Raw genomic sequence first — 14326 nt, 5'->3', positions numbered from 1 at the left:
CAAATTGTCCTAGTTTAAAACTAAAATGCTGATTTGGAATTTGGGCACAATTCATTTGCGATTTTGGTTGAATTTAAGAAATTTCAGCGGAATAACTTAAGTTTCTTCTATATTAAGTATTAAAGGGTATTTAAGAAATGACTTTCAGTTTTAAACTAACCAGGGATCTATGTCATTTCGTAGCGCAGGGTGTCCCCAAATGAAAGTGCTGAAAATCCTATCTTCAAAGGATGAAAAAGTCCGAGATCATATTGTGGAAAATGACTCATACTGACTGAAGGGCCCTTTACATATTGCGCATTATTGCAGGGTCTAACTCCATGTAGAACTGCAGTGTGTAATTGAGTTAAATGTGTAAATGTGTAGCTGTTTTGAATTTCTCACCCGTTAAAATGCCACAAAGTGGCTGTCATCGTAAGCAAGTGGTGGGGACTTCATTCATTTGTGTGGTACTCTTGGATTTAAAAAAGTACAAACTGTTAATTTTATGGGCCACCCTGTATGATGACCTACTAACTATTTTGAATATTAACGCGTGCGTGTGCTGTAACCATGGTAACACTATACATTTCTCCTCACAAGCAGAAGAGGGTAAAATACAAACATGTCTTGAACACCTTCAATAGTTCCAGGCGTTCCAATTCGATTGTTTGGTTGTGGATCATGGATTCCTTGCAATGACGAAATGAACATGTCAGCATTGTCACGTAAAGATATATCTGACTCCACGAAAACGCCAACCTTGATGATTCTGTGCAGTTGTGTTGCCACTAGCACCCTTGTCATTTGGTTGAAAATCTGTTTAAAAAAACCAACTATCAAATTGGAACAGCCTTAGTCACTGTGATTTCCCTCATTACTTTCATTTTGCGCTTGTCGTACAGTACCTTTTGATTTGATGACGTAATGAAGCATTGCTGGATCAGTTATCTTTAGTTTGACCTTGTTGAATTAGGTCAAGGTCACTCATCTTGTCAGTTCTGTTTTACTGTCATCCCCTGATATTTGTCTCATTTTCCAAAGTTAAATACATTTACACTTCTACAAAAGGTGTCCTCTAACCCCACTTCCTTTCTGCTGACCACTCTTCTTTCCTTCAAGACACTCTGCTGCTCAACACACTGTCACCCCAAAACCTATAAGGACACCAATTCCCCCCCCCCCCCCAACTTAGATAAATTTCAGCTGTTTTCTGACAAATTTCAGGTTTTCGATGCAAGTGATAAGTACTTGTGTGCGCGAATGATGTTTATGCCCTGTTCATACGCTGCCATCATTAACATATTCAAATTTTCTGTGTCAAACTCTGAAACTTTTGCCCCACGCTACAGCATTTTGCTTGTCGTTCAGTGCACATTCTGCATTCGATATTACAGCATCAGCTTACCTTGAAAAGTTAAGTTGTGTCCATGTTAATAATGTCCTTTCATGGCCCCTAACCCCTCACAATTGCCCCCACCCCCTGCAGTCCCTAAGAATTCTGATGTACAGTCCTGAAATGATAAAGACAATATTTGAGGATTTTTCTTTTCTTCTTATACTTTTCCCATTGGCAATAAAATGACCTCAAAATTGACCTTGGCGTTTTGACATCTATCCTTCCTCCTTCTCTCTGACCTCATAACACACACATAACCTTGACCTTTGCTAAGGTCTATCTTTTCACTTTCACCTAGGTCAAGGCCATACACCCACAAGACCTTGATATTTAACATCTATTTTTTTCACTTTAACATTCATAACATCTAATCTCATACACACACTGCCTTAATCTTCAGACTTACAAGCTCGTTACATCCTTGACCTTTGATCTCAACGGTCCTTGTCTCCTTCACCTTTGGCCTTCACCCACAATCTTTTGTTATTGTGAAATAACCAATGTGTTCCTGCATAATATTCATATTTTTCGTTCTGCATCCTTTTCTAGTTGCATCCACGTTTCATCAATTTTGCTTGCATGTCCCTGTTCTAGGTCACTACGAAGATCGTCACAAGGGACAGAGTAAAGATACGTCCCCCGTAAACGGGACGGGAAATGGCACAGGTATGCGTAAAAACAATGTGTGATTCTCTCTAGTGTAGTAGACCCACACACGCCCTCTGACATTCAGCTCCCTAATAATGAGCCTTTTGAAGGTATTCATTGAATTCAGTTCTGACTAAGAAAATGAAAATTGGTAGTCAAGATGTCACAAGAGTTAGAATTTTGTGACCCTGATTGAAGATTTGACGTATTTCCTGTTGAGCTCCACCTCTGCAGTTCATGGCTACTTGTGAGATGGTCCTTTGAGCTTAATTTGCATAAAATGTTGGCAGATTTGAAACTGAATTCAATGAATACTGGTTGAAAGCTCTCAGTGGTGTACTATTTGCCTCCAATAACTGGAAATACGGCCCTTACTTTTGAGTTATGACCCTTGCCGGCTTCAAGTTCAGAGCTTTTCCCTAATGGTAGTGAAAATCCCGACTGGTTAAAGAAAGAAACATTTGGTGCGATCCTATAGCGTCTCCAAATCGCACTATATAGACTAGTACAACTAAAATGTAGTTAATTATAGCAAATAAGGTCATTTTATGGTTGGTTTTTCTGAAATAGAGGGTAGAGCACCAGAAAACTTGTAAGAAACTTGTAGAAAACATAAGATGAAGTGCATAATCGTAGTATAATGTAAGCTGTGTTCACAAGGGTAAAACCAGACCATGATAGTATCGAGTCAGTACAGTAGTTGGCATGGCAAAAAGCAACTTCACAGTAGGCTTGTAACCTAGTCTTAAGATTTGCGGGGAATGGGAAACGGGCGGGATTTGGGAGAGTAAGCCGGTGATGTAGCTGCTCCTTAGCATCCTTGAGATAACAAAGAGCTTTCAAAGAGGTTTCATTTGTTGAAGTACTTCGCTTATTTCTCTTCTTGTGCTATTTTGCATGTATCTCCGTTTTGGAAAAACTCCAGCCAAATTGTCTGAGTGTGATTTTCCCCAGAGTGCAAAGTTCCCACGCTGAATGTTAGGGGACTGACGACGTGTGTCTTGCTATCTCAATGTTTTGATATCAATTCTAATTGTTAGGAATACTGCAGTGTATTAATGTTCATGTGGGTTAAAAAGATCCCTATGTGTTGTCTATTTTCTCGAAGTGACCATTTTCATTTTTTGTGCGAATGAACGTGTTTTGCTGTGTTGAACATGCTTTAATCATTGTCAGTACTAACCATTTAAAGATTAACTTGCGACATGGGAAGAAAATGGAGTGGCAGTGATATTCTTGTGAACACAAAAAATGGTAGCATTGGCTGTTTCTACATACTGCATATATACGGACTGCTGAAGTTTTGTTACTTTTCAACAAAACCTGTATTCTTGTACAATTCAATCTCATTGTAATGATTGAACACTGCTGATTATGTACTGTTGGTACACATATTTGATTAATCTTCTTTTTTTTTGCTTGACAGTGAGCATTGATGAAGGAGGTGACGCCCCCCTGCCCGAAGTGATTAGACCAAGTAAGATATCAAACAATTTCAGGAAAAAAACTTTGCCCAAATTATTCCAGTTTTTCTGACAAATCAAAACCCAATACTTATGTTTAGATCATGTGGCAAATACCCTTAGAACTGGACCATGGAATTTTGACTATACTCCTTGGTACAGAAACTGTTATCAAGTGCAACATCGAATTGCAGCTGCGCAAGTTGGGTGACGTGGAATAAACTTGGCAAAGTTTGTTAGTTGTTGTGATGTTAACAGTTGTTTTAATTTTTTTCTAAGAATCTGTGATGTGTGAATGGTTGTGTGAGTTTGAATGTTAGGGAAGGACAGATGCTGCTGCATGGATACAGAAGATCCTACAACCATGAGGCTGTGAATAAAGAAGAAGAGGGCAAAGAATCGTTCTGGGGGCCCGAAGATGCTGCTGATATGATGGGTTACAGATGGAGAGGGATGATCATTTGGCTAGAGGGCGGTCATAACGATGAGACTACTCATGACAAAACTGCAGGTAAGAACAATTTATTTTTTCATATGGCCTCCTAGAATAATGGCGGGTGTTCTGCCACAATACAGAAGTTGGCAATTAAATCTTTACAACAAAAAACATGTGATGGTGAGAGCCAATTACATCTTCTCAACAAAAAGGGAACTCTTGAGATCCAATTATTTTTGTCCGGATTTTAAGTATGTACTCAGCATTTTTGTAATTTCCAATTTAATACCGGTATGTGAATATGAGCTGGCGATACTAAGAAAGTTCTTGTCGGAATACGTTGCCATGGTAGCCATATTTCTCTTAACATACAGATGGCAGTACTGGCTCACGGCTTCTCCGTCTGCTCTGATTTGTAAACAAGGAATTTGAGGAGCATTGCTCACTGTAACTGTGCAGCCACATTCCGAGACTCCAGTTTGCTCATGCATGTGGCCAATTTAAAAAAAACCTCAAAACAGTTCGATGATACATCATTGTGAAATGTTTAGAAATGATCACAATAAATGAAGCATGACTTCTACTGACATGAACCAGGATACCATCTGGCACTATGACTGAACACTTGATTCATTGCCACACAAATTGAAATGCTATTGACTTAATTACTCAGTGTAATCAATGAGGTAGTTCTATATTGCTCTCTGGGGCATGGTTTGTAATGCAATGTTGACAACAGGAATATTTTGCTATCACAAAGATTTTATTGCTTCGGATACATATGTTTATGGGTGCACATGTCGAGTTAATAGATGCCAGTTTTTGGATGGAGCCCAAACCCCAGTTGCCGGTGATGATTGTTGCATGTAGAGACTGTGTGTACTACCTTTGGATTTGGAGATTCCGGTTCTATGAATTAAAAATAATAAGATTTAAAAGGTGGAATATGCTCTGTATTCTTTGCATTCTCCCCCCCCCCCCCACCAACAATCAGTTTCTGCTCTCCGTTTGGACGAATATGGTGCACACAACCCATGCATGATTATGGGCCAAGACTGTGTTTAATACACATCCAAACGTTTCCCAGTATAACATGCAAGTAGCTATCTCTTCAAAATCTAGTCTGGCGGCAGCTTCATTTGGAGTTTCATCGCTGTATCTCTCTTGTGCAAGATCAATGACTGCATTAAATTGTCATCGTGGAATGAACCATTATTGGCAGGGGCGATAGGCTGCAATGTAAATCATAAAATTCATATTATTTATTACATTTATCATATTCCTAGTACCCAGGACATTCGAATAAAAGTATAATGATCATGAACAATATTTCAAATTGATACAATTGAGTTTCCTTGGTAAATTTTCCAGTCGGATGGTTGCATTTTTCACGCTTCCCCCTCGCAGACACGCGTCTTATTGTTTCCCAGAAATCGTGCCGTGTGGTCATTGTTCAAGTCCTGTTGAATCAGCGACTGACGGATGCAGTCACTCTCCGTATTGTGTTCAGTCTCCATACAGTGCTGGATATCAGACAAAGACAGGTTGTCATTTTGATGGGACGTCGATCAATTCTCAGTTCTTGATTCGTGTTTTTGGACTATCGATATTTGTGGTAAGTTCGATGTGATTGAAATCAGTTAATTTCTGAAAATGTGGAATACTGTCTTGTTTGATTAAGTTGACAGATGGTTGTTTCCTCTATAGTCTGCTTATCTTTGTTGTCTGTGGGAGCTAAATTTAGCTGTTCAGGCTCTGCATTTGACTTCTAATTCTGTCAAAATAATCCCCTTAGTTGTTGATTTATAATTGTTTTGGTTTGTCTTGTAAATATAATTGATTATTGCAAGTTTGCCCAATAAGTTTTACAAAATAGTTCGGGATCATTCTATCGCATCGAGCAAAACGCTACCACAAAGCGCTTTGTTAGCTCACGAGAACACACCCTAACGCGCTTCTCAATAACAGATGCGGAAAAAAATTATTAAAAATATTCTTTGTGTTTCGAATGTGTGTCATCATTGCAAAAGTGATTCAATGGGTATCCACATTCATTAAACACGATTATCGTAGATGCAGCTTGCCTCGTGTTGCAGACACGCAGCTATTATGTGATCAAGTTGCATGGTGCGATGTTCATTTAATTAGTCACCCTGGCGTTTTGTTCATGAAGTGCTGTGTTAGTCTTTAAACAAAGCATTCTCGGAGACATCTAAAAAATTCAAAAATGACAGCTCAAAACTGACAACTCCTTTAGTTTTCCTCTTCTCTAAAAGCAACTCTCTTTCATGATTGGCAACACCTTCTGTGATCAGTCGTCTTCAGGTGCATAATCCTGGCCACCCATTGGTGCTTTCAGCATCTAGTCATGAAATTTGTCAGACGTGTTTTGGTCAAAAATACTGAAGAAAGAAAACCTTTTGGAAGCGGTCCCTCTCGATACCCTTTGGATGTTTGGCAGCTCTGGTATCCCTGTTGACCAACAAAGGTAATCAATATACCTCTTGGTCCCACAGACACTTCAAACTGCTGTCTCATATGTACGCTCTTAGTAGAAGCAACCACAATATTCTACTTCCAGTATTCCATCCGTAATGCTTGTCTCTTTCCTTATTACTGGTTCAGAATATTTGACTAAGAGTACGATGTATACTGTACCAACAGTATCCAAGGCAACCCAAAATAATGGTCGGTCTTTAGCGCTAACCCAACCAATGGTTATTTTATGGGCGTCTGAGGCACCTGTTACAATATCATTTGCTATTTAACGGGTGTATAGGCTCACCAAGCCATTTTCTAGCATCTGGAAGAATTCAGGTCTTTGTAGGCTGTTAGGGCTACAAGTAAAAGCATCACTCCCACCATTTGCCCCCTGCCCCCCCCCCCCCCCGCGCCGCCCGCCTACGCCTCCTGCTGTCTTATGTTAACGACTATGTGTACAAAGGGGAAAATGATGAAGAGCTCCGTCAAACGGCAATCAGCAGTAAATGGGAGCCCTTATGCAAGAGACAAACAATGAAGAAATCGTTATGAGCTGTATCAGGTCTGATGTCATTCCATCCATAATGATGATATGATAGGTCGTTAGCCTGGTCTGATGCAATCAGATATTGTAGAAACAAGAGATTTAACGAGCCAGGACATCAACTGCTTGGACTAAATCAACTTATGCTCATCCTCTGGCTGTGATGGTCTTGAATAGCTGGCTTAGACGTAGGTTGCATCTCCATCTTGGTTATCAGGCCAGTTTGGATCAACAGAGATGGATATATTAACCAATACTAGCCAATTACGATAGTAGAAGGGAAGCAACCAACCTTAAGCAAGCTCAGACAGCTGGGGGTCAGAGGGAGGTTGTATCTCCTTCACCGCCAGACAGACATGGCATTAATCGACTTATGTCTCCCTAATACATGAGTCATAATCATTGTCATTGACGGCCCGCCTCTAATTTTAGACCCACGGGTACTAAAGTCTGTGTCACTATAACATTGTCAGAACATGCAGTGTATTAAAGCTCAGTTTCAAAACCAAATGTACAGGGAGTTTGTAAAGTTTTGGTGAGATGACCAGACTCTGGGGTGGTCAGATCAAATGAGATCTCGTGATTGTAGATCAGTTGCGAGGAGGGTGTTGTCCTTGCAGTTGACACTATCAACACTTGCATGTTTTCATAATCAGAATGTTAGGCAACATCAACTGGTTATTTCGGAAGAAAGGGAAAAGCTCAACCAGACCATACTCCAGTTCATTTTACATACACAGTATTGTTCCTCAGCACACAAGATTTTGCCCAACTTCGTATGAAATCCAATCTGTTGTGATGATCAATTCAACAAATCAATGACCATTGGTATACTTCAAGCTCCTTGTTATTCACCCATGATTTATCATGATATTTATTCATACGATATCAAGGCCTATGTTCATTGGCCTGTTTTCGTGCATGCATGCTCTGCAGAGCTCAGTCCTGTACATCGTATTCAAAGCTCCCTCCCGGGCATGGTGACATCCGTCTTGTGAAAGTCTTGTTCCATATGGTAAAATGATGCATTTTTGCCCACCAGTAAACATTCAAATTGAAAGGAAAATTGTGTGTTTTATGGATTGACATGTGTCTGGTGTGTTTTGTTGCAGTTAGAAGTTCAGTCTAATTATTGGACTAGGAGGACTAGGAGTTGACCTGTTGGTGGAGATGTGACAATATGACATAATTTTCACCCTCTTGTGAAATTTGGTCATTAGTTGTTCACGAACCATGTGACATATTTAAGGCCTCATTGGAGGACTCAAAAAAAATGTGATAAATCTTAAAATGATTTGGATATTTGAAGAACTGGTTGAGATTTTGGATGAATGGGACATTTCTGTTGACTTTTCTGTGTACTTGATGGTTGGATAATCAAAGGTGAACCATTCAATTAGCTGGGAAAAATCTCGAAGAAACCTAAGGATTTCAAGGAGTACTGTTGTTAAATTTGCCTTTGGGGTTACTCTGCGTGGAGTTGAGCCTGGTTCTGATGCTCGAGATGTTAAAAGGACTGTCTATTGCCCTGGTGCTTGGTGCCCTTAAAACTTAAGTAAGTTTCTAATGTAGATATCAGTGGAGATTTTGTGCACTCAGCATATCAGACTTTGACCATGCATGTATCTTGAGCCACTGAGAGATTTTGTAAATATCCTCATGGCTATGGGGGAAAATATCTCAAGAATCTGACATTTTTCTTGTCAGCCTGCTGATAAATCAAGTGGAGCAAGCTGGGTCATCCATTATCTAGGAAGATTTATAGTGACAAAATAAGGACAAATGAGATTAAACTATGCGCACTGCACTGGTTTCAAGATCCGTTTCGCCTTCAGAATATTGCTAGATTAAAGAGGCCTGTCGTATATTCTATTTTGTCCAAGCAACTTTCCCCTTTGTACAGGGTGTTGTGTCTCGGAGTAGTCACTCCCCTGGTATACATGTATACTTGTCTATAGGCCTTTGCAAGGTACTGTATGATGTTCATCTGCACGAAGCCAAAAGCCTTTGAAACCAGCATACAACCCACTTGACTTCAAATGAAATTCCTGAATAAATCCTGTGATTCAGACTATCAAACACCTTGAAATCATTTTCCAGGCCTATTTTCAACACATGCATTGCCCAGCTCTCAGACTGAGAAACATGGGGTGCGCACAGAGACCAACCAATCATACTTTGACATTTCGGACAAAACCGCTATTCTTCCTAACAGGATGCCATCAAAATTTAGTGACATTATATTGAAAACTTCGAGACTTGCTTTGTTAAGAGAAGGAAGTATGTACATTAATGGCTGTGGCTCAAGTTAATAGAAATAAACATTGATGTAGTGTAGTTGTTATTCACCTAAATTGGCCGAAACTGGGTATGTATAGTATCAGCAGTATACTAAAGTACTGGTCAAATTTATGTTCAGTACATATAGACACAAAATAGAAAACATTTCTGCGAGCCAAAATCCACAGCTGATACTTTGGTTGCTCAGGGCTTTAAATGCCACTCAGGTATTCCATTGAAAACAACGCATGCATGGTAAGCATTTGAAATTCAAGGAAGAAATCAATTCCAATGAAGATAAGAAAAAGTGTGAATTCACTCCAAATGTAACTTCAGTGAATACAGCTGATGAATGTTTGGTTGAAACTAATGCAAAGATGTAGTTAGCCAAAACTCTACTTTGTGTGGTTTCCAATGATTGATAAGTCAGTGTATTCACCAGAAACTTAAGAAATGTATTTCAGGTCACAGTGGATCGCTTCAGTTTCTACTGAATTCTTTTGAAAAATGTATGACAAAGTCTTGTTCTATCCTCACAGTAATCAAGGATTGAAAGGAGGATGGGTGGGTGGATGTGTGTGGGGGCTCTTGTGAAGAATAATTAGAATTTCTTCCTCAACAAAAAATCATTAGCCAATGCTAGCTGATCTGTCGATGATGTCATGTATTGCAAAACAACCGTAATATAGGAAGTAATCAAAGAAACACGCAATTCTCTAACCCCATGATTCAGGCTCCACTCCAGACATTATCCTCCCTTAGTAACCCCTGGCGCTTGTTGGTTCTGCAGTCCTAATACCAGTCTGCGTGTTTAGCAATAAAATCTCATCAAACACTAACCAGCGACGATCTTGGTAGAGTTTCTGGTGACTCATTGATACAGTCGCCCTGCAAATGCTGGAAAAAAACGATTTGGCGAATGGAGGGATGTTGTTGCAAACTTGATGAAAAACATGCTGGTTTGCTGCATTGAATTTTACTGCAATTTCAACCATCACTTGAGATCTGTTGCAAGTCTTTTTTTAATGCTGAAAAGTGATATTAGACTGCAAGCAACACATGAGAACTGTGTTCATGCTATCTTTTAGCAATGTTTAGCTGTCTTAACGCTTGACTTGGACCTTTTTGCCTTCTCTAATGACAGGCTATCACTTCTTTCTTATAGGATGTCGTTGCTTCTAGCATCACTATATGTGTTACCACTACAGGCCATATTACTCATTCCCACACCCGCTTCCTTTTGCCTCAAATTGTTCACCAGTGCACCCCTTTGCTCTGAGGCAACACCAGGCCCATTACATCACATTATTACTCAGCCTTACAATCTATCCTTTTCCAAGTGTATCTCTAAGAATGTAGTGAAGCTCTAAATTGCATGGTATTGAATCCTGGTTGTTGATGATTCAGATAGTCAATAGATCTCAGATTTCGAAGTTCGAATCATACAGATACTGACAGAGGCTGGGCAGTTGATGTTCTGGTCAGAAGGTCGCGAGCAATTCGTGGATGTGCAACATTTTGCTGGAGAAATAGCTAGAGCGCATGTTTCAGGAAAGGATTGAAAAGACAATCATACAATTGGAAAAGTTTTAAATTGGGAGTGCTAGAGAGGTTCACTGGAGAATATTGGTTCTTTGGCTGATAGTTTGCTTGGCGAGTTTTGCTTTGAACGTTGAGATTTGGTTGCCTAGGAATATTGATTCTTCAGAGGTAAGGATGCAAGTTCGTAACAAAGGCTTGGTTTTACCGCTTTCTATCTGTAAAGGGCCAATGACAGTCACAAAATGCCCTCCATGCCATTTAGTTCAAATGCTGTCATATTGTCATGATCTCTGCTCTATTTGCTGTCATCTTCAAATCGATGCCAGTTTTGTGGAAGCTGACCATCCACGCAAATACAATGGATTCTGTTTGATTCCATATGTCCAGAGTTACTTGTAGCTATGACTGTGCCAGCATTCCACAATGACATAGACATTGCAGCAAGTTCATTGACAAATGATCGATGGTGTCATCTGGGGGAATAGCCTGATCAGACCCAATGACTAACGCTTGTTGGATGAGTAAGTTGTCACTCTGCTGTCAACAATAAAGCTTCTCCCAGGGATTCACACAGCAGGCTAGCATGAGTTGTGCTTAGCTGATGTCACTCTGGCTCCAAGAAGTCCTACCAGCGCTGGTGTGTTGGACATGTCATTCCCTGGTTTCTGCGTGGCTGATATCACTCTGGCTACCAGGGCTGGTGTGTCAGACATGTCATTTTCTGGTTTCTGCTCAGCTAATGTCACTGTGACTTTGCATTCTTTAGTGCTGGTTGTGTAGCAGTCAGGCTCAGCTGATGCTGAGCACATGGAAACGAACATTGGAACCAATTTAAATCACATTACAACTTTTTTGCCCAAGCTTACCTGTTGAAGTCTGAGTAACAGAAATGCAATCATCATTCCTTTGTGGTTGGCAGGAATTCACTCAGACAACATCGCTGAAGTTGGTATCCAGTTAAGCAACAAATTCGTGTAGATGTAGCAAGAAATAGGGGAGAAGAAAAGCCGGCTACTGGCCATCATTAGGCAATAATCCTGTCTGATGATTGTAATGATGGTCAGATCTGGTCAGGATGGAGAAGAAAGTGGTAGATTGATGATAATAAGTTCTTCTTCTGCTTTTACACGAGTTTCCTTCTTTGCCCCAACATATGATTTGATGTTCTATCCAAATCTTCAATGGTTTATTCTACAGTTCTAAATTTGTAGATTTGTCTAGACAAATCTTCACCAGTCTAGCTGAGTGAATCATTCAAGAATGTTTTTCCGTCAGTTGGTATTATATACCCCTTTCCATCAGTTTGGGAAAATTTACACCGATGGAAAGAGTTAATTGGGAATTTTTTTAAGGTGAAAGTCTGCCCTGACAACATTAGCTGTCTAGGAGTGGTGTTGCTAAATGGAGGCTGTTAATCAGGAAAGGCCATTCATTTCCTGGAAACTGCCATCACAACGGTTCATTTGGTCTAAAAATAGCAGTCTTCATTCTCCAGAATAAAGTACAAAATACTACAATCTGATCTCTGTCAATTTCCCTTGATTTATTGAACAGGCAACTCGTGAGTTGATGCTAAAACCGTTCCTTGCCAGAAGTGATTTGGGCATAATTACCTGTGAATTGCAGAGGTTGATATAGGATAATTCTGTTATCTGATGTATAGTCTGCTGGGCTTGGCCAACTGTTTACTTGGGAGAATCACCAGGATAAACCAAAATCCTGGAAACAAATGCCAGGTACTACAGGAAGGGATTTCACAAACGCTGTCTGACTAAACTGCTTCAATAAACCAGGATACTAGAATGAGTATTCTGTGTCTCTGGATGATAACCGCACGACAATGAAAAATGTGAACATCTGAAGAATCCTCCGGGATGAGATCAGTGATGCTACTCATCCTGTTCAAGAAGATTTCTGACAGTAATCAAAAAAGATAAAATTTGTTTCCCATATGAGTCAGTTGTTGCTTTCTTAAGGTAGGGATTGGCTTATTCTGTTGAACAGCCAGATTTGAACAAGATATTCAAAACCAATAAAAACCCAGACTCCAGACCCAGACTCCAGACCCGGAAGTATGTTTTATCTCACCGGCATCCATATCAACCTTTTGGAGTTGGTAGTAATGATACCATTATTGTACTATGTTCATGCTATCATTGCAATTTCTTTGTTGCACATGCTTTGACATCAAATCCTTCGTATCCCTTCGTCTATAATGATGGCGGTCCCATTGGCTTCAAAGATCTCGAGACAATAGCAAATATAGCTGTAATCATTTCTGGAGGCAAAGGAGGCTGGTTTCACATAGGTCAGATTACGGTCCAAGATGGCGGCACCAACGGAACCTTTGATGAAGGGTCCTTGGGCATGACGATCGGATTTTGTCTTGTGGGTGTATTGGTAATTTGATGCTTCCATTATGCAGACAAGCTTTGATGCGTACATTTGTTTTTATGTTCGGATCTAGGAAGCATGCGGGCAAGCATTTGATGATTTCTTTCATTGCATTGTTGCACTGTGTGGGGTGTCAGTTGATGCTGGCCAAGAGGCAGCTAATCAGGTGATCGCCCAGTCTTGACAACTCCAAGCGCAATTCATGCTAAGGTGCTTCCAACAGTTGTCTGAGTGCCTTTCTGTTCTGATGTGTTAACCACCCTCTCATTCTAAATCCATGTATTACATCCTTGTTACTAATGTATTGCAAAGTCAAATTCTTGCTTTCAAACAGGCAGCATCCTCATACCAAGCCTCCGGTTGGGTGAGTCACCAGATTAGTAGCCTACTATGACACAAGCTCCATTGCTCATGGATAAATAGAACCGGTCTCAGTGAAGTGCATCACATACATTCAGGCAGCTATAGGGACCACAGGCTAGTTTCGCCAGAACATTATTGAGAAAATCAGGGAAAATATATTGGAATAGGTAAACATATTTGAATTTATTTCTGTTATTTCATGTCAAAGGAAAAACAATTTTTGATTCGTAGACATATTTCGGACTTAGGTTTGTTTAGTTGTGGATGTATTGTTATTTAGGAAAGGAAAATAATATTTTGCTCCTGTAGTCGTCTTGGATTGTACCATGGATACGTTATTTATCATAAAGTAAAGGATTTAGCACTGAGATTTTGGATTATGCTACTTAAATTACAGTTTCTTGGATTAAAGGCATAGTATATACTTACATATCTGTTTGATGTATATATGTATCTGTTAGAAGTAGTGGATACGTTCACATGCCTCTTGTGTTTAAATGATTTTTGATCTAATTAGTGCAACTCAGAAGCACAGCAGTATACACTGCCACCTATCATTAGAAATCGATCTACATCTCACCGACAAATCTAGTTCCCACTTCCCCCATCTGTGTCATATTACCAGGATGTTAGAATAGTAATCAGAGAGGATCGAAGTGGTTTGATTTCCTCTTGTATCTTCCTTCTATAGTGTTTATATGCTTCAGCTGATCCAGCCAAACTTTCATTCCAAATCGATTGCTTTTTGTCTTGAGGTAGGTGCTGTTTTGTGCCCCTTATACCCTCATCCCCCCACC

General features: G+C 39.9%; 1 protein-coding gene across 38 annotated transcripts in view; it reads left to right on the top strand.

Annotated features, from left to right (window-relative positions):
• Positions 1 to 14326, top strand: part of LOC135493041 (uncharacterized) — a 91358-nt gene that overhangs the window by 48417 nt on the left and 28615 nt on the right. For all 38 annotated transcript variants that reach the window (XR_010448172.1, XR_010448170.1, XR_010448174.1 and 35 more), the window contains 2 exons: positions 1973 to 2044; positions 3453 to 3503. Coding sequence is in view for 31 of the 38 variants with exons in the window: in XM_064779854.1 (XP_064635924.1) it covers positions 1973 to 2044; positions 3453 to 3503 (123 nt within the window). In the remaining 7 variants the exon portion in view is untranslated. The remainder of the gene's footprint in view (positions 1 to 1972; positions 2045 to 3452; positions 3504 to 14326) is intronic.

This window comes from Lineus longissimus, chromosome 8 (assembly GCF_910592395.1).
Source record: "Lineus longissimus chromosome 8, tnLinLong1.2, whole genome shotgun sequence".
Taxonomy (NCBI): domain Eukaryota; kingdom Metazoa; phylum Nemertea; class Pilidiophora; order Heteronemertea; family Lineidae; genus Lineus; species Lineus longissimus.
This window is presented reverse-complemented; position numbering and strand designations above follow the sequence as displayed.